Raw genomic sequence first — 22,027 nt, 5'->3', positions numbered from 1 at the left:
CTCACCCTTCAGTACTAGTTTAAACCTGCAAGTGATTCATGACCCATGCTGCAGAGGAAGACCAAAAAAATCCCCAGGATCTCTGCCAATCTTCCCCAGGGGGAAATTCCTACCTGACCCCAAATACGGCCTCCAAGTCGATACCTGGGAAAGAATTCTCTGTAATAACTCAAAGCTCTCCCCATCAAGCATCCTGTCTCCGGCGGTTGGGGATTTTTGCTACTGGCAGTCGCCAAAGGGCCACATGCCATTGTAGGCAGTCCCTTACCACCATCCCATCGATAAACAGGCCGAAATCGTAAGGAACCAACAAAGCTTGCTGGTTCGTGATCCTGAGCTGTAAACCTTTGAAATAAAATTTCCTGCCAAACAGATTTAGTTTTTTTGCTTCCTTTTCTTTTGGAGAAGAGGCCTGATGTCCTTGCCTCTCCTTTTCACTGGAGGCCGCGACCACCAGGGAGCTGGATTGTTGTACAAGTGTTCAAATCCCTGTGAATGGACATAATCTCTCTTCTTCTCCACCCTTTTGGCAGTGGGAGGCAAAAAAAAAGGGGGTCTGCCATAAAATCTTGACAAGCTCCAGGATAACCTCATTAATGAGGAGAGCTATCTTAGATGGTCCTGCAGAGGCTAAAATGTCCACAAGCCTGTGTGACCTTTCTTGTATATCTTCTGGCTGGATATCTAGAGCAGCAGCCACTCTCCTCAACAAGTCCTGATGAGCTCTAAAATCAACAGGAGGGGGAGAGGTACATTCAGCCACTACTGCCTCATCAGGAGACAACGAAGAAGAGACTAAAGGTTGTTGAGGATGTCCATCCTCCAATTCGTCTACAAGAGAGTTCCGTGCACTGTGCTCCACATGCGCACTACCAATTTCAGTACCGGGGAAGAAAGACTGACCTTCCTGCAGATGATCCTGGACCTTGGCTGACACTGAAGCGTGGGAAGGGACAAGAGGATCTGGAATGTGGGGGAAGCCCCAAGGGGTCCAGAAGAGCCACTGGCACAGAGGTGGGACCCAGTTCCAGGTAGGTCACTGATTCTTATAATGCTGAGCCTGTGGACTGTACCATGGAGGGCAGACACTGCACTGGAGTTTCTGGGCATCTTCAGGTCAGGACACAAAGGATCTGATTTCCGAGTCTGATAAGGAGTCCACTTTCTCCAACCATGGGGGAACTGAACCCGCTGGTATCAAGGAGAAAGGTTCTGAACCTGGAGAATTGGGTACTGGTGAAATCATCACTGGCTTGCCTCTAGTTGCAATCCTATGCAGAGGTACCACAAGAGTAGAACTGGCTGGTACCGAATGGTGCTCTGGGGCTGAATCTGGGACCACAGGAGCATGAGGTTCAAATACAGGTAACATGCAACACTCTTGAATCATGGAAGAAGTTGGTACCACCAAATTAAGCAATGATCTGGCTGTCTCGAAAACCTCTGGTGTTTACAGCACCTGAAAGGGCTCCTGAATGCAGTTCCAAGATGTGTGCCAATCCTTTGGAGATTGGTCTCAATGGACACTTCCTGGGTTCAGCAGTCATCAGTCCCTCCTGGCTCACAGATTGTTCTTGCGGATGCAACTTTTTAAAGCGCCCCTCTGAGTCCTTGTGAAAAAAGGACTGTCCTTCTGACAGACTGGACTTCTACATAGAGTACTTCCGCAGACGTGCACAGGCTGAAATTGTGAACCCACCATCAACCTCAGCCTGGTCCAGTCCACACAAGAGATCCACTTCCTGGACACTACAGTGCTAATAAACAATGGTCACATAAACACCACCCTATACCGGAAACCTACTGACCGCTATTCCTACCTACATGCCTCCAGCTTTCACCCTGACCACACCACACGATCCATCGTCTACAGCCAAGCTCTGCGATACAACCGCACTTGCTCCAATCCCTCAGACAGAGACAAACACCTACAAGATCTCTAACAAGCATTCTTACAACTACAATACCCACCTGCGGAAGTGAAGAAACAGATTGATAGAGCCAGAAGAGTTCCCAGAAGTCACCTACTACAGGACAGGCCTAACAAAGAAAATAACAGAACGCCACTAGCCGTCACCTTCAGCCCCCAACTAAAACCCCTCCAACGCATTATTAAGGATCTACAACCTATCCTGAAGGATGACCCAACACTCTCACAAATCTTGGGAGACAGGCCAGTCCTTGCCTACAGACAACCCCCCAACCTGAAGCGAATACTCACCAACAACCACATACCACACAACAGAACCACTAACCCAGGAACCTATCCTTGCAACAAAGCCCGTTGCCAACTGTGCCCACATATCTATTCAGGGGACACCATCACAGGGCCTAATAACATCAGCCACACTATCAGAGGCTCGTTCACCTGCACATCCACCAATGTGATATATGCCATCATGTGCCAGCAATGCCCCTCTGCCATGTACATTGGTCAAACTGGACAGTCTCTACGTAAAAGAATAAATGGACACAAATCAGATGTCAAGAATTATAACATTCATAAACCAGTCGGAGAACACTTCAATCTCTCTGGTCACGCAATCAGAGACATGAAGGTCGCTATCTTACAACAAAAAAACTTCAAATCCAGAGTCCAGCGAGAAACTGCTGAATTGGAATTCATTTGCAAATTGGATACTATTAATTTAGGCTTAAATAGAGACTGGGAGTGGCTAAGTCATTATGCAAGGTAGCCTATTTCCCCTTGTTTTTTCCTTTCCCCACCCCAGACGTTCTGGTTAAACTTGGATTTATGCTGGAAGTGGCCCACCTTCATTGTCATGCACAGTGTGGGGAGAGTGGTCAGTTTGGATGAGCTATTGCCAGCAGGAGAGTGAGTTTGTGTGTGTGTGTGTGGGGGGGGGGGGGGGTGAGAAAACCTGGATTTGTGCTGGAAATGGCCCACCTTGATTATCATGCACATTGTAGAGGGAGTGGTCACTTCGGATGAGCTATTACCAGCAGGAGAGTGAGTTTGTGTGAGTATGGGGGTGGGGGAGTGAGAAAACCTGGATTTGTGCTGGAAATGGCCCACTTTGATTTTCATGCAGGTTGTAAGGAGAGTGGTCACTTTGGATAGGCTATTACCAGCAGGAGAGTGAGTTTGTGTGTGTGGTTTTTGGAGGGGGGTGAGAGAACCTGGATTTCTGCAGGAAATGGCCCACCTTGATTATCATACGCATTGTGAAGACAGTGGTCACTTTGGATGGGCTATTACCAGCAAGAGAGTAAGTTTGTTTGTGGGAGGGCGGAGGGTGAGAAAACCTGGATTTGTGCTGGAAATGGCCCAACTTGATGATCACTTTAGATAAGCTATTACCAGCAGGAGAGTGGGGTGGGAGGAGGTATTGTTTCATGGTGTCTGTGTACATAATGTCTTCTGCGATTTCCACAGTATGCATCCGATGAAGTGAGCTGTAGCTCACGAAAGCTCATGCTCAAATAAATTGGTTAGTCTCTAAGGTGCCACAAGTCCTCCTTTTCTTTTTGAACAAACAGAATCACTTATCTCATAACCTCAGCCATACAGAACGCAATGCCATCCACAGCCTCAGAAACAACTCTGACATTATAATCAAAGGGGCTGACAAAGGAGGTGCTGTAGTCATCATGGTCAGATTATGAACAGGAGGCTGCCAGGCAACTCCCTAATACCACATTCTACAAGCCACTATCCTCCGATTCCACTGAGGAGTACCAAAAGAAACTACACCATCTACTCAACAAATTCCCTGCTACAGCATGGAACAAATCTACACAGACACAACCCTAGAGCCCTGACCAGAGGTATTCTATCTCCTACCCAAGATCCATAAACCTGGAAATCCTGGATGCCCCATCATCTCAGGCATTGGCACTCTTATAGCAGGATTATCTGGCTATTTGGACTCTCTCCTCAGACCCTACACTACCAGCACTCCTAGCTATCTTCGAGACACCACCAACTTCCTGAGGAAACTACAATGCATTGGTGATCTTCCTGAAAACACCATCCTGGCCACCATGGATGTAGAAGCTCTTTACACCAATATTCCACATGAGGATGGACGACAAGCTGTCAGGAACAGTATCCCTGATGCGGCCACAGCACACCTGGTGGCTGAGCTTTGTGACTTTGTCCTCACCCACAGCCATTTCAGATTTGGGGACAATATATACCTTCAAGTCAGCAGCACTGCTATACGTACCTGCATGGCCCTAGCACCCCTCCTCTGCTTGCGCTACATTGATGACATCTTCATCATATGGCCCAACAGGAAGGAGGCCCTTGAAGAATTCCACCTGGATTTCAACAATTTCCACCCCACCATCAACCTCAGCCTGGACAAGTCGACACAAGAGATCCATTTCCTGGACACAACAGTGCAAATAAGTGATGGTCACATAAACACCACCCTATACCAGAAACCTACTAACCGCTATTCTTACCTACTTGCCTCCAGCTTCCATCCAAGACACATCACATGATCCATTGTCTACAGCCAAGCTGTAAGATACAACCACATTTGCTCCAATCCCTCAGACAGAGACAAACACCTACAAGATCTTTATCAAGAATTCTTAAAATTACAACACCCACCTGGCGAAGTGAGGAAACAGACTGACAGAGCGAGACGGGTACCCGGAAGTCACCTACTACAGGACAGGTCCAACAAGGAAAATAACAGAACACTGCTGGCCATCATGTAGAGCCCCCAGCTAAAACCTCTCCAGTACATCAACGATTTACAACCTATCCTGGAAAATGATCCCTCACTCTCACAGACCTTGGGAGACAGGCGAGTCCTCGCTTACAGAGACAGTCTCCCAGCCTGAAGCAAATACTCACCAGCAACTACACACCACACCACAGAAACACTAACCTAGGAACCAATCTCTGTAACAAACCCCATTGCCTACTCTGTCCCCGTATCTACTTTCGCGACACCCAACCACACCAGCCACACCATCAGGGGCCCATTCACCTGCACATCTACTAATGTGATATGTGCCACCATGTGCCAGCAATGCCCCTCTGCCGTGTAGAGTGGCCAAACTGGAAAGTCTCTATGTAAAAAAATAAATGGACACAAATCAGACATTAGGAATGGTAACATACAAAAGTCAGTAGGAGAACACTTCAATCTCCCTGGACATTCAATAACAGATTTAAAAGTAGCCATCCTTCAACAAAAAAACTTCAAAGACAGACTTAAAAGAGAAACTGCAGAGCTACAATTTATTTGAAAACTTAACACCATTAATTTGGGCCTGAATAGGGACTGGGAGTGGATGGCTCACTACAAAAGCAATTTTCCCTCTCTTGGTATTGACACCTCCACGTCCACCCTGACTGAATTGGCCTTGTTATCACTGGTTCTCCACTTGTAAGGTAACTCCCTCCTCTTCATTTGCCAGTATATCTATGCCTGGATCTGTAATTTTCACTCCATGCATCTGAAGAAGTGGGTTTTTAACCTACGAAAGCTTATGCCCAAATAAATCTGTTAGTCTTTAAGTTGCCACCGGACTCCTCGTTGTTTTTGTAGATACAGACTAACACGGCTACCCCTCTGATACTTGAGTCCCTGTGAACACTCAATGCCTTCCTCTCCGAGGGTCTCAGTACAGAGTCCTTAGGAGACTTACACAGTCTTTTCTTAGGCACCAGTAATGCAGATCTGCCTGAAGACTCTGTTAGAACAGGAGGAGCACTTCTAACAGACATAGATGTGCTCAGTATCTGTTCTGAGTAGGAGGGTTCCAACAGTGGACGAAATACAGACTCCATGAGCAGGTACTTGAGTATGGCAGTCCTATCCTTTTCCAATGGGGTTTGAACCCTCTGCAAATATGACATTTATCACTTCCATACACCTCTCCCTGACACTTATGGCAGCTGGGGTCTGGGTCACTCACTGGCATAGATCTGTTACATAAATGACAGGCCTTGAAGCCCGGAAAATGGGGCATCATTCTGGTACCCAACCAGGCACCAGTGACCCTACCCTAAAAAAGACAGTATTCTAAACTTAATCCTATAACTAATTATTTACAGATATACTATATAAGACTACAAACTAATGCTATCAGTACTATTTACACTAAGGGAGGAAGATGTGAAGAAACAAAGATCACATCTCTAACAACAACTGTCACTGGCGGTAGAAAGAAACTAAGTGGGGTCGAGGGCAGTGTGGCCCTTTATGCCTGCATGCAGCGGTGTGAGGCACCACAGAACACTCACACTGCCCAGACGGGTACCACTTTGAGAAAAATCTCCCAACAACTGTGAACGAGGTGCACTCAAACCCACAGTGGAATGTACATGTGCAACCACTTGAAGACCTTATTTTTCACAGAAATCAACAGAAGCAATAACAGACTCTGAATGTAAATTTTGGGCAAGAGACATAATTTATATATACCCACATCATGTATGTGATGATGACTGCCATATGATGAAACTGGGCCTCACACATCTTTTGACTACCTTATCTGCCCTTTGCTCATTGAATCAGCTACCTGAAACTTTGTGGAATTATGAACAGGAGCATCCTATCTGCAAAGGAAAGCTCCTCAGTTTTTCAACTGATAGAATTTGGAGTCTTAACATAATGGACTTTCAAACAGTGACATGTTTAGGTATGTACAGTTATTTGGCGTTATTTTTAGTAGATACTTTACAGTTTCTATATAGTTGGACACATGGAGTGAGATTATCTGCCGGGCCTTTGGAATACCCAGCACCGAGCTGGCAGTCCAGGAGAAGGAGTGTTTGGGTGAGTAGCTTGATCAAAGTTAGCACACCCTTGTCTACCTGAGGCAAAAATTTCACCCAGGGCTACAGTGTAGATTTACGCTAAGAGTACTATGCTGAAAAAGAAGAGCATAGGGACAAAGATAAGATGTGGGGTATGAAGATTATCCAAAACCAGGATCTCGCATCTGGATCTGCTACCTGAACTACTGTACCATGCCATTGAAAAATCTGATTGACTTCAATGGGACTCCACACAGATGCAGAAGTCTGCACTAGCAGAACTTGATGCAGGACTGGGACATAATTCTGAAGTTCTTGGACATCATCAAGCAATAAAATAAAGTAATACACAGTAAAATACAATTTTAAAAGTAGTATTTAGCCTGAAAACAAAACCCTAGCTAAATATTTATCTTCAGAGTCTCAGCTTTTTCCATTAATTTCAATGCAGAAGTATGTGTTCTCATCCTAATTTCTATGACTTCCAACTTGTTAAGAGGAAACTAGCATCCTACATAAAGTACATTTTGACATTTTTCTGAACTACAATTTGTTTTTTAAAGACAAATTATACTTTTGGGGTATGTGTCTCATTTAAAAAAAAAAGGTGGAATTTTCCTTTAGCTATTTTCTGAAGTATCCATTGCTAGGCATCTGAAGTCTGTGCAAATTTATAATTAAAAATATGTAAAACTGTATCCAACAACACAGACACCAAGCCACAACAATGAAACCAAAAGAAAATATTCCAAAATAAAAAAGGGCAAAAATTAATAGTTGGTGCAAAAGAGATGCCAAGTGATTAAATGTAGTGATCCAAACAAAAAAGCCTTGTAAGGAGCCTTGAAGACAACAGAACAACTTTGGTGAGCATAACAGCTTGTGAGGCTGCTCCATAGACTCGACAAGAAAAGCCTTATCCTGGCCCAATTCACACACAACCTTGGAACACAGAGGAAGGACAACCCCGTCAAACTCAATTGCCTCAGAGGAACATTGGAGAAAGAGATGGTCAATCAGGCACATTGGGCCCAGGTTATGATGAAGGACTTGTTAAATGTTTTTTTTTAAACTAGTACCTTTCCATAAACAAATTTCAAAACTTTTGTCCAGGTGGACTGAAACTGAGTGCAGTCTGTCAGCTACAGAGGATGCTGAATATATTTTAATATTGATTTTGTTTTGTATGTGTAATAGAACACAGAATTCTGTAATCTGCAAAAATATCATTTACTGTAGTTAAATCTTCTACTATATCATTTCAAAACAACACGTTATACATTTCATTGTTTCTGCAGCTTCGGCGGTTAGGCCAATACTGGATACAGTCAGATCAATCTGCTGTAGCTGTTTAAGGGTTATATGCACCTACACATATGGCAAAAAGTTAGTCTTACCAAGGTCCTTATCTGCTTATCAATTCTTTTTTTTAAAAGAAACATTAAAGATACTTAAAGTAAAATGCTACTTTACATTTCTGAAAGTATACTCAGAATTGAGACTTTCTAAAATGAAGCCACTCATCTTCTAACATATGAAACAACAAATTTTAAACACCTACCTGAACCAACTGGAGATGATCCAACACTAAGACTTTGTAAACTTCCATTCCTGAGCAATGTTGGGGACTTCTGAAGGCTAGAGCTTGTTGCACTTCCTGCAGCAGATGCCACAGATGATGTTGGAGAAGCAGAAGAAACTGATAGGTGGGAAATACTCTCCTGACTTTTATTCCCTTTGGGCCTACCAGGCCCATGTTTATTTTGTTTATTTCCTTTCCGTTTCTTTTCTGTTACAGTCTCTTCTTCTATCCCAGAAGTTTGGACTCGCTTGTATCCTGTTGAAGTAAGGCTTGTATTACCTAAGTCTCCAGGTGAGCTGTCAAAGTTTTTAGACTGGGAAACAACGGCTGAGGTTGAAGGGAGAACAATTAAGGAACTAAAACAATTCACACTCCCTTCCTGGTTTCCCATCTCTCCTTTATGTACATCTTTGGTTGACAAAGTCTGTTGGGCATGAGTGTAAGTGTCATTACGCAGATCTGATTCGGTAAAACTCAAAAAATCCTGGGGAGATTGAACTGAACTTCCAGAAGACGATTTTACACTGCCAGGAGTCCCCAAAAAACTGCCTGTAGAAGGAAGGAAAGACAAGGGTTTAATTTTTTAATTATGATTACTTTTATTGTTTTAAAAATAAAATGCTCCTATCACTATTAAAACTGTTCAAGAAGCTGGATATTCTAGGTCCCTTTTGAAACACAGACAAGCCCTAAAGTGGTAAAGCTATGTGAACAGTTGGTCTGCGGCAAGAGAGGTATATCTTTACCTTGCACTAGACAGCTGTGCACTAACTGTTTGTGTAGATCCTGCTTCTGCACACTAAGAGTTCCCTGGTGCACTTTAATCTACTCCACTTTCAAACAGGAGTAGATACAGTGCGCTACAAAATTTCTATTGTGCAGAACCAGAGTCCACACAGGTAATGATTGCGTGGCAGTCTAGTGCAAGATAGGTTTATACCCTAGCTTGCTACAATCTGTTTGTATAGACAAGCCCTAAATTTGTAATGTAATTTTTAAAACATTTAATTTGGTTTCATTATTTCTACTGTGTTTGCTTCTTAGTTTTTCACTCAGTTGGGTCTGATTCTTAGTCACCTCATTCCTGTGCTTGGGACAGGGATGGAGAGGGAAGGAGAAAGTGAGTGGAAAAGATGGACAAAAGTGGCTTATAAGCCCCTTCTAATGACCCCTATATTCTAGGATCATTCTGGGCTCTGGTGTAAGTTAAAGCACATTGCTCTAACTTACCTTCTGCTTTATATGTCCCCCAAGATATAAAGAAGACCTATGGCACTGTGTACACCAGCCACTTACCCAACATGTCTACACTCTGTCCTTGACATGCCCCCTATGCCAGGGTTCTGAAGTAGGGCTATGTGTACAGCACTTGCACCCAGTCCTACACTGGCTATGGAGGTCCTCTTCACAAGGGGTATTTTTCAGGCAGATGTATAAAGGAGCACTTTAAGCCCTTTCACACTTTAGGAACATCATAAAAAAGTCTTTATGCAATTGAGAATCATGCCCCCTCACTTTCTACTTCTTGTGCACTAGCACAATACTGAAATTACTGGGTTGCAAATATACAGAGGAATGCTTAAGAAGTCCAAATACAAATGTGTTTTCACTGAAATTCAGTAAGTATTTCTTTATATTTTTTTAAAGTTAGTCAATTTTTTTCAAAACCTATGGGGCATAATTATCTGCATGTCAGTGTTCTTTTAAGAATACATTTAGAATTCCTTTGACTCTACACAAAGTGTGTATAGAGAAAGTCACAAATTACATTTTGGGAAACTGGTAAAAGCTCTTTATCAACAAAAGTCATATTTTAATGTTATTACTCCATTATAGTAAACACAGATTAATAATCTGTTTAAAATACATAATTTACATTACATCAGTGATTTTAAGACAACTGCAATTTTGCTACTCCATTAGCATCTACATAAAGAGGTTTTCCATCATCAATCCTGACCCATCACCATCTGTCTTTCTTCTTTCTTCTTTTGTTTTTACAGCTGGTATAAATAGCACACTGATGCATTAAATACTTTTAAACTACAGAGCACTTCAGGAACAACTAGTATTCCTAACCAATATGGTACCTTAAACACTAAACATCGACTAGCTTGACTAGCGGGAAATAATGCTTTAAACTCTCTGTTTAACAGCACTCTATTGCCCTTCTTGGCATCTATTTTTCTTTCACTGTCTTGGGCTCTGTGATTTTTAAGACATAATACAATGAAAATCTAAACAAAACATTACGTATACTTTCTGATACTTCAATACAACAAATTGATAGTGTTTGGATTATTTTAGCGTGCAGAATGCAAACTGAAGACATTGTTTAAAAAAGTATAAGCATATGGGAGGAATGACTACCCAGAAGATTTGCAATTAAGAATTCAATCCTGCAAACGGTACTCATGCAAGCAGCCCTACTGGCTCCAATAAGACTACCCACAGGCATCAAGGACAAGTCTGAAAAGGGTTGCAAATCCATCCCTAATTTTGCCATTAGGAAAAGAGTCTTAGTTACAAAAGAACATTTGCATTGACCTGTTTTGAAACACTTAGTATACACTTCCACAAGAATGTAAAGGGAAGTCGCAGGTTTCACAGAGGTAGTATAAGTTACAGCGGTTTCCCAACAAATTTTTTCAAAACAAAGGCTATATTTTAATACATACTTTTACAGCATTTTTGTTTGAAAGAAAGCTTCCCCTTTTTTAATTTGTTTAGTCCTAGAGTTATATATGTGTAAAAATTACCACATGTTGGGAACAAGCAGAAAGAACTCTCATTAACATTAGTGAGACACAAGGGCATCTCATGGCAGAACAGACTCCCAACATCTTAAAAATGTCTCAGTCAAAACAGTCATTTGATGCATCTTTACCGTTTGCTCTCAAGACAAAATTTGTTGGGCCCAGTTTTGACTTGAAAAGCAGGGGAGGTCATTTAAATCCAAAATGACTCCTTCAAAAGATATGATCTTATGGATTGAACTTGTATGCTGTTTTTAAATAAACTGCACAAAATAAGCAAATTTAAAAAAATAATAATTTTCATGTGCATAATAGAAGTTCTCAACTATCATCTTCTTTAAGTAAGAAATGATCTCTTTCAATATAAGATTCCAATAATCAATTTTTGAAGTCTTATTCAAGAATGTAAATAAAACACCCCCTCAAAGCAATCTGCAAATGATACACTACACACGCACGCACACAATAACAACCAGTTAAAAACAAACAAACATTAAATAAGATGTAAAATCCATATTCCAGTGTCATCATCCTGATATTCACCACACTGGAAGTTTCAGAATGAACATAATTCGTCTTTAAAATGCAGGATTTGTGGGTTTACACCCCACAGATCAACAGATTTGTATAACAAATTTTTATTAATAAAAAATGTAAAAACTATTATGGATTCTTATTACTCTACCTGGCCACCACAAACTATCCTCCAGACAGACCAGAAATAGTGCATGTGTTTTTGGTTGGGGTTTTTTGGGGTGAGGGGAAAGGGGCGGGTTTTTGGTGCTGTTATTTTAAAGATGCCAGTAATGGCTCTAGAAAGCTATTTTAGAATGTCAGAAAGACCTATGCAATATACATAAATCACCAAAATATGTATAACATACATACATCCCCAAAAACATTATATACCCAATAGATTTGAATGATGTAAAAATTAAAATGTGTATTTATATTTTTGAAGGCATGTTGTGGACTCAAAAAAAGCTTCATAAGACAAGTTTCAGTCTATCTTGAAAATAATCATTTCGGACACAAATTATACATGTTTTTAAGGTACATAAAATACAAACAGAAGTTTGTTCAGATTCATTTTTACACTCAGCAATGTAAAATTAGTATTATTAAAGATGAGTGGGGTTTTTTAAATGCCTCCTATACTCAGAGCTTATATGCCAAATTTCAGCATTGAGCAAATCTGCCAGCAGATTTACAAATTGCCAAAAACAGAAATGTCAAGTGAAAACTAAACTTAAATGGGCATAAACTGTCTTTTCCTGTAAAAACAGAACATACACATAGCATACATAAAAGAGACAAGCATCTCTTTTTCTGAAAACAAAGTAATCAGCAAAAGATGTAACAAGCATTTAATGATTTCAAATAACCAAACTTTCCTATCATTATTCTGGATGATGGGTAAATGACTTTTTAAATGTAAGTATGGAAGATTTCTATCTACCTGTTTACTCGTAGGTCATCATGGAAACAGTATTATTGCTATTATTAATACCTGGCTGAAAAGGACTAGCAGCTGACACGGTTGTTCCTGGATTCCTTCCACCACCAGGCTTTCTTCCCCTCTGACCTGAGCTGTGACCTGCAGATTTCTTCCCTTTGCTCTCTGACCCTCTAGCCTCTGAAGCATCTTTTCCACTTGAAGTATGTGCAGAGACTTCCTGGAAATTTGCATTTGTAAATCGAGCTGTGGTATCTTCCAACCGCTTCAAGGAGCCTGGCATAGAATTGTTGCTAGTGCTTGTGTAAGTCTAACATTTCGATTAAGAGAAAATAAGTTAAAAAAGAGACAGTTAGACCACAAAAAAACTGTACATCAACCAATAAAAAAAATTAGTGGAAGAAAGAGAAACATTCAAGTAACCTAACATTAAAGAAAACATTAACATTCTTTCTTTTTAGTTTCACAAGTCAGTAGTATACTTTTTTAAAGAATTTTTTGAAACGTTTAATCTTATTATGTTATGATAGCACCATAAAAACAAAGAACAGAAAGTCAGTTACTAATATGTAATTTTTCTGATCAGATATAGTGCCAGCTGTCAGTTCAGTTAGCAATCAGATTGCAGCAATTAGTGGAAATGTACGTGCTGACATATCCACTATATTTATCAAAAGGCAAATACTAACACTACTAGCTCTACTTATCAAAATAATGGCAATTTCTCCTGAAACTTTAGCAAGCTCGTGAAACATGCTGTATAATCAGAAAACCTACAGTTTTATGATTATGGCACCAATCCTGCAGATTGCATACGTACTTAATTTCATACAGTTAGTAGTCCCACTGTACTCAGCAGGATTGCTCAAAGTGTATGAAGTTAAACATAAGTGTAAGTCTTTGAAAGAATGGGTCTAAAAAACAGCTTAATGATACAGAAAATGTTTATATTTTGGGGTTGGATGGGAGTCTCTGGATTACTTTCCAGAATGCCAAGACTATTTTCAACTGCAAATGCGTAACAAGAATTCTATCACATTAAAAGGGAGATTTGAAATACTTTGAAAAAAGTTATTTATATTTTATAGTTTTATATTAATAGATACACATACTATAATATTATTACATTAAACACACATGCACACAGTTTTTTCATACAAGTTAATAGAAGATGTCATTTAATTTTTTTGGTAACTTTAAGATATGAATTTAAACTGATTGTCATAATCACACATTTTCTGGTCTATTCTTAGTTTTATAAGAAATAAATAAGAGTTTGGGAGAAATGCTTATTAGGCAAAATTCGGAGTGTTTACGTAATGATTATTCAGATGTAGAAGTTACTTTGAAGAAATTGTTGGACTGTTAATATAACATGATTAAACTCTATAAGCTTGGCTGTGTGATTTTTGGCAAAAATGTTAGAATAGTAGTCAATTATAACAATTTTGATAACTGAGTGAAATTCTGACTCCATTGAAATCAATGGCAAAGCTCCCATTCAATATCTATAAATATGTTGAGTTTCTCTGGTATTTCTATGAATTAGTTAATATTGTCTGGATTATTTTATTAAGGTATTGTGAGGCCTTTTGCTGGTAGTGATATTTTAAAAAAAGCTTTTTTGTGATGATATAATTTATGTATGCTAAAATGAAAAAATACAAATATAATGATATTAAATAACTCCATAAAGTCTTTAGAAATTAATAAAGATGAAGGATTTTAATATGCTATGGAAAAAAATATGAGGAAAAGGAGTGACATTATTCAGCAGTTATATTTTACTAAACTGAGCAGACATATAATTACACAAAACACTAATTTGCATTCTGATTGGTAGAAAACCTCCTAAATGTTAAATACCGGTTAAACTAACAGATCTTTGTTTAAATATTTTATATCAGTATTAAACAGTACATTTTTCTTTCTGATTCTTTAATCATTATTCAGGCTCTGAGATTGAGGACAGCACTAAAATGTCTTTAAATCCATCCCTACTAAAAAAAAACATTTACACATGTGCTGCTTAAATCCCATTAAAACTATTCTCTAAAAGGATGCTTTCCTGAATTGGGTCTATAGTACTATAAACATTATTTTATTATCTTTCACATTGTGCTTTGATATAACTGACATGAAAAATTATCTCACTTTTCACTAATACAACTACCACCAGACAGAATCTCAAAAAAAGTTAATTATAATAAAATTATCTGCTGTTTCAATACAATTCAGATTTTACAAGTTGGGGTAAGCCACTCAAAATGTGAGATTTCAGGAAGCTGTACTGAGCAAAATGGGCCCACCTTTCAATCAGTAGGTTACTAGAGTTCAGAAATATTTCTTTTTTATTTTAGAAAACTACCCTCTTCAGAAGCAATATATTCCCATGTTAATTTGTTTCATTCTAACTGTATTTTTTCAAGTTTTCACAGTTCAGTGCAAACAATGTAAACCATGGCACAGAGCAGGGCACTACTTTTTTAAATTATTACCTACAAGTTTACCAACTGACTCAAAGTCATTTTAGTAAGAAATGAAATTCCGTTTGCATAGACCAATAGGATTCAAGCTGATTAAACTCCATGGCTTACTTTGGAAACATGAACCGTTTGCATGCTGGGCAGGTCAATTGGGAAACCACCCCAGCTCATTTTTCAATCATTTTTCCATTAGCTTGGGCTGGTCCTGAAGCTCTCCATCCCACTCACATGTGACCTATACGACCTACTACAGGTCAAAAGTCATGTAAAGAAAACACATTGGTACTCTTCACTCATGTGTCAAGTGGGGGAGGGAGAGGAAACCGGGCAAGGGTACTGTAAATGGAAACATAATATGAACTCCCACTTAGAGGATCAAATTAGGTTTGGTCAGTTCCCCAATGCCACTAAATGGAAAAGATACTGCAGTCACCCGGAAGTTTAAAGCTGCTACTTTGCTCCATTCCAACTCTAAGCATACATATTATGTAATATTCTGATCCCCCTAAAGTCTGAAATTCTAGAAATCATATTGTCTTCATGTTAGCTAGACTCAGCAAAAGCAGCAAAATATGAAAAAAGCTATGCACTCACAAAGCTTGCTGTTGTTCTTTTGTCACTGTAGCAAATAAACAGCCATAATATGTAGTACAATAAACTTAAAAAAAAACCCACTATGCAACACTATTAAGTGAAACACAATGCTAACACGCAAATTGCAACGTCACAGGAATAGATCTGCAAAGCAACCAATTGTATTAAAAACTATGCATATATCCCGATCAAAAGAGCCAACAAGTTTTAACTGATGATATTCTTTCTGGGAGAGAAGAATGGGAGTTAAATTTATGCCAGTCTGGTTAATTACTTTAAATAAAGGTAGGCAAAGTGGGGTTCTCCAAAACTGCTAACATGGCTTAGTTCAGAGCTGCAGAAAAATTTCATTTAGGATTTTCTGAATAGTATAGAATCATAGAAGATTACGGTTGGAAGACACCTCAGGAGATCATCTAGTAGTGAGAGAAATAAACATGCATAACTAACAAATGAATGAGTCACCATAAAGAATGTCAGAACTACAATGGATGGCAGCACAGGACTAGCACAATGCTAGCAAAAGAAGGTAGCATATAAATATAGTTATGACAGACAGCATTCATCTGTAATGACTCTACTCCACTTGACAAATACTTGTTTAGCCACAGCTGCTCCGAACTGTTATACTTATTATTTCTATTAGGCAGCACCTAAATGCCACAAAGAGAATGGGATTCCCATTGTGCTGGACAAACACATGGATCTTGTCTTCATTGTCACAGTTGGCTTGAAATAGTGCACTCGAGTTACTGCACCTCGAGTTAACCTAGCTTGAGTGAGAAGCCCAACCAAACTTCAAAACAACACTCGAGCTACAGAGTGATTTGATTAGCTGCTGACGAGATGTTGTAACTTGAGATACTGCATCCCCACTGCATTACAAAGCACCTGCATCACTGGAGATTCCATCCACCCCACCCCCACAGGCTAGCTAGCTGGATCTTAAAGCACCACTTAACTCTAGCTACAGAATTTTGTGGGTGGATGGGAATCGAGTTATGGATAACATTCAAGTTATAACCAGACCTAACTATGCTGTGAAGAAATGCCCAAAGACATAGACCCAGACCCAACATGCTTACTGCAAATTAAAAAGGACAAAAAATAGACAAAGGGTGTGAGAAAGAGATCCAGTGAAACAGGCAAAGCGATCAGGATAATGGCAGGCACAAATTTTTATTCTAGTAATTTTCCAAACTGGGTTTGATGGGTTTTTGTTTTGTTTTGTTTGTTTGCGGGGTGGGCAAGAGATGTTGGGATGAAAGGCAGTAGGTGCAGGGTTGGTAGTTTTTTTGTTTGTTTGTTTAAAGATGTTTAACTCCTTAGGTCAAAGTCCATGTGTCCATACATGCTTGGTACAGCACAACAATAACTTTATTAATAACTCTTGCCAATACAATTTCTTTTTAAAAAAAGCTTCTGTATTTAAAAGTTTTCAGCCACTGCCTCCTTACTTTTACAACTGTTTTAACCCTTCATTTATTTTACTTACTTCCATTTCCTACACTGGCCTATTTTCTGGTTTTTGTTTTAATTCTTGCCTATTAATTTTTCACTCTGCTTATTTCTAGATTTATTTTGTCTTAAACCTTGCTTATCTTTTATCTTTGCTTTTATACTTTTAATTTTCCAGTTTTATTCTTAACTTCTTTTTGAAAATCTATTTCCTGGCCATTACACATTCACCTCTTGATTTACACTCATTACAATCTGATATTGATTATTACAATGTGGTGGCAACACCACAATAGTTAAGATCTTATCTACACTAAGGCCCAGTCTACACTAAAAATTAGGTTAGCATAACTACGTCACTCAGGGGTATGAAAAATCCACACCCCTGTGCAGCGTAGTTAAGCAAAACCAAGTCCCTGTGCAGACAGCGTTAGGTCCATGGGAGATGGATTACCTACGTCCGATGGGAGAATCCTTCCCAGCAGCATAGGCTGTATATGCACTGAAGTGCTACAGCAACGCAGCTGTGCCTCTATAGCATTTTAAGCATGGACAAGCTACTCCTGGGGGGATTCTGTGTGACTGCGTGCCTGCAGAAAATGCCCTTCTGCAGATTTCCTGTGTTTCCCTGCAGAAAATGGGGGAAGCTGCGCGGGGGGAGGGGAGGTAGATCATGGGCGCAGTTTTTGGGATGGGGGATTGCCCCCTCCAAACAGAGCTGAGGCATTGGGGGGGGGGGTACACGGGGTTACATGCCACTGCCCCCTGGTTGTACAAGCGCAGAGCTGCCCAGCTGAAGGAAGATGTCTCAGCTCTGCTGACTCTGCAGCTGAACACCTCCTGGGTCCTAGTGCCAGTCATGCTCCCCTTTTATGTGCTGGAAGCCTTCCTGTTTTCTATTCTGTGCAACTGTGAGTGCCCGCAGTGGGGCTGGGTAAGGAGGGATGAGGGAAATGAGAAGTGAGGGGGTGGGGAGAAGAGGCAGTAGGGAAGGAAGGGGGGTGGAATAGGGCAGGGGGAGGTGAATGGAGAAGAAAAGGGTACAGGGGAATCGTGGGAGCCCGGCAGGCAGCGTCCCCTCAGCAGCAGCTGGGGCTCCCCCGTTAAGCAGGCCCATCGAACCCTCACCCTGACAAGCCCTACCCCTCTACACCTGGACCCCTCCAACAAGCCCCCCACAACCAGACTCCCACCCCACTGATCCCCAACCAGCTGCACCCGGACCCCTCCACTGAGCCCCCCAGACCGCTCCCGCCAAGCCCCACCTCCCCATACCCTCTATGCATCCAGATCTCCCACTGAGCCACCTGCACCCAGACTGCCCCACACAGAAACCTCTCACCCCACACCTGGATCCACACTAAGCCCCTCCACACTTGGATCCTCCTGGGCTGAGCCTGCCCACCCACACCTGGTGCAGAGGGGCAGGACCCCGGGGTGTTTCTGGGGCAGGCCCACCCCTTGCATTGTGTCAGGGTCAGGTCCAGCCTCACTGCTGAGTCCCTGTACTGGGGGAGGTGGGGTCTTCAGAGTGATCTCCCACCTCAATGCAGCCAGTGGCATGTGCTCCCCACTGCTATGCTGGAGCCACATTTATCTATTGACAAATAAAATTTGCAGAATTTTAAAATATTGTGCACATAATTTTTAATTTTTTGGTACAGAATTCCCTCAGGAGTAACAAGGGTACGTCTACACATCAATTAAGCATCCACAGCTGGCCAGTGTCAGCTGAGTCAAGCTCACGGGGCCCAGGCTGTGCAGCTGTAAAATATCGGGAAATCCTGCAAGACAGAACATTTACACTGCAATTTTACAGCCCTGCAGCCCGAGTCCCACAGGCCCAAGTTGACTGACACGGGCCAGACACAGTGTTTAACTGCTGTGTAGACATATGCCTAGAAAGGTTGGTAGGTATAGCTATATATAAAAAATGCTTCTGCTGATATAGTTTATACCAATCCCCTGAGCGAATTAAGATATATTAGAAAAGGACCTTTTTCCCCAGTATAACTGTGTCCACACTCAGGCTGTTGCTGATATAAAAACGTTGCCAAAAAACACCCCACCCCAACATAACCAACACTGTTATACTGGCAGAAGTTTCTAGTGTTGACCTTGCCTAAGGATGAGATAAGCTTACTGTTTAACAGTTGATTTTTCTAAGTGCTCTACAATTCACAAGCACATTCAAATTGTTTTGAAGATTGCTGTGCTTAATAGGGGTCTGAGAATAGGGTTACTGGGCCAAATTTGGGGCCATTTAACCCAGGGGCTCCTAAGATTCAGCATCCTAAAATAAAGAACCTGACAGTAACATTTTCTGGGGTTCCTATATTTTTTGCACATACTGTAGGCTCAAAATATTGCACTGATCCACCCCAAACTGGTATCACCTGATTAGGTCTGAACTCAGCTAGCATCCAGCGCCTATACTAGCACTTTGGTGAAGTAATTTTTAAAAAGTTAACTGTTTAATTTAGGTCTATAAATTGGCTTGAGCCTGGGTGAGATTTGTACATGTAGTGCAAGAATGTTGCTCTGAAATGAGCAAGTGTGTTTACAGGCACACCTGCTGTCTGTCGCTGGGTAGCTCAGGGCAACATGCCATAGCCATTGAACACGAGCAACTCCCAAAAACTGTGATTTTGAGTCCTGCCCTCAACAGATTTCTGAGAACGTCTGCTGTGCACTCTACCATTCTCTGCCCACAATCTGCTTTAGGTGAGGGGCTGCACAGGGGCTCCACTTTTGGAAGTTTTGCCCTGAAAGAAGAGCCTTTTGTTTAAGAGTGGATATTTCAAAGTGCTTTAAAATCTATGGAGATACTCGGATTGTGTTGAAAAGTGCTATGCCAGGGCACAGAGCAAGTAAGTGTGCATTTGGGGTCACTGGTCAAGGAGTTCCTCAGATACAGCTCCTCCAATACAAAGCTATTTTTTACAATCAAAGTACTCTAAATCCCACATGCACAGGGAAATGGTCTCGAAAACTGGAGTACCACAGCAGGGGTTTCAGCCAGACTTTGGGAAATGGGGAAGAGCACAGCCTTTGGGATGAATGGACCACTTCATATCTCTGCAATCCTCCTATGGTACAGGAGCCCCTCACCCTACACTAGCCCCCGAAGTATAGAATCATAGAATCATAGAATATCAGGGTTGGAAGGGACCCCAGAAGGTCATCTAGTCCAACCCCCTGCTCGAAGCAGGACCAAGTCCCAGTTAAATCATCCCAGCCAGGGCTTTGTCAAGCCTGACCTTAAAAACCTCTAAGGAAGGAGATTCTACCACCTCCCTAGGTAACGCATTCCAGTGTTTCACCACCCTCTTAGTGAAAAAGTTTTTCCTAATATCCAATCTAAACCTCCCCCATTGCAACTTGAGACCATTACTCCTCGTTCTGTCATCTGCTACCATTGAGAACAGTCTAGAGCCATCCTCTTTGGAACCCCCTTTCAGGTAGTCGAAAGCAGCTATCAAATCCCCCCTCATTCTTCTCTTCTGCAGACTAAACAATCCCAGCTCCCTCAGCCTCTCCTCATAAGTCATGTGCTCTAGACCCCTAATCATTTTTGTTGCCCTTCGCTGGACTCTCTCCAATTAATCCACATCCTTCTTGTAGTGTGGGGCCCAAAACTGGACACAGTACTCCAGATGAGGCCTCACCAGTGTCGAATAGAGGGGAACGATCACGTCCCTCGATCTGCTCGCTATGCCCCTACTTATACATCCCAAAATGCCATTGGCCTTCTTGGCAACAAGGGCACACTGCTGACTCATATCCAGCTTCTCGTCCACTGTCACCCCTAGGTCCTTTTCCGCAGAACTGCTGCCTAGCCATTCGGTCCCTAGTCTGTAGCGGTGCATTGGATTCTTCCATCCTAAGTGCAGGACCCTGCACTTATCCTTATTGAACCTCATCAGATTTCTTTTGGCCCAATCCTCCAATTTGTCTAGGTCCTTCTGTATCCTATCCCTCCCCTCCAGTGTATCTACCACTCCTCCCAGTTTAGTATCATCCGCAAATTTGCTGAGAGTGCAATCCACACCATCCTCCAGATCATTTATGAAGATATTGAACAAAACCGGCCCCAGGACCAACCCCTGGGGCACTCCACTTGACACCGGCTGCCAACTAGACATGGAGCCATTGATCGCTACCCGTTGAGCCCGACAATCTAGCCAGCTTTCTACCCACCTTATAGTGCATTCATCCAGCCCATACTTCCTTAACTTGCTGACAAGAATACTGTGGGAGACCGTGTCAAAAGCTTTGCTAAAGTCAAGAAACAATACATCCACTGCTTTCCCTTCATCCACAGAACCAGTAATCTCATCATAAAAGGCGATTAGATTAGTCAGGCATGACCTTTCCTTGGTGAATCCATGCTGACTGTTCCTGATCACTTTCCTCTCATGTAAGTGCTTCAGGATTGATTCTTTGAGGACCTGCTCCATGATTTTTCCAGGGACTGAGGTGAGGCTGACTGGCCTGTAGTTCCCAGGATCCTCCTTCTTCCCTTTTTTAAAGATTGGCACTACATTAGCCTTTTTCCAGTCAGTAGATTAAGTAGATTAAGGAGCGTGGCATTCACCTCTGCCTCTACTTGGTAGCTATACCCTCACAGCCCAATTGCCTCTTTCTTTCCTTCTGATAACCCCTCCAACCGTACTTGGGCCATGCAGGGAACAGGGGGAGAAGAGACCTTGTAGCTGAGTGGTGGTGAGGAAGACCCGTCAATCCTCCCTCTCCCTACAGGTTTCCCTCAGCCATGCCCTCTTACTACCAAGTTTTGGACTATCCAAAACTTTGTTACACTTGACTAGCAGTGAACCTCATATTTTTCCAGAACACTGAATGTGCATAAACCACTAAAACCAGGAAATAAAGTGCTATGGGAAACATCTAGCACTGAGAGTGTTAGCAGGAGTGTTTGAAGAAGAACAA

At 41.5% G+C, this 22,027-nt stretch overlaps 1 protein-coding gene across 14 annotated transcripts in view; it reads right to left on the bottom strand.

Moving 5' to 3' along the window:
• MLLT10 (MLLT10 histone lysine methyltransferase DOT1L cofactor) overlaps positions 1-22,027 on the bottom strand; it is a 227,485-nt gene that overhangs the window by 77,200 nt on the left and 128,258 nt on the right. For all 14 annotated transcript variants that reach the window (XM_043541310.1, XM_043541311.1, XM_027820953.3 and 11 more), the window contains 2 exons: positions 12,594-12,849; positions 8,307-8,876 (listed from right to left, as the gene is read on the bottom strand). In XM_043541310.1, the coding sequence (XP_043397245.1) occupies positions 8,307-8,876; positions 12,594-12,849 (826 nt within the window). The remainder of the gene's footprint in view (positions 1-8,306; positions 8,877-12,593; positions 12,850-22,027) is intronic.

This window comes from Chelonia mydas, chromosome 2 (assembly GCF_015237465.2).
Source record: "Chelonia mydas isolate rCheMyd1 chromosome 2, rCheMyd1.pri.v2, whole genome shotgun sequence".
NCBI classification, from domain to species: domain Eukaryota; kingdom Metazoa; phylum Chordata; order Testudines; family Cheloniidae; genus Chelonia; species Chelonia mydas.
Note: the sequence above shows the minus strand (reverse complement) of the source record. Positions and strands in the feature narration are given on the sequence as shown.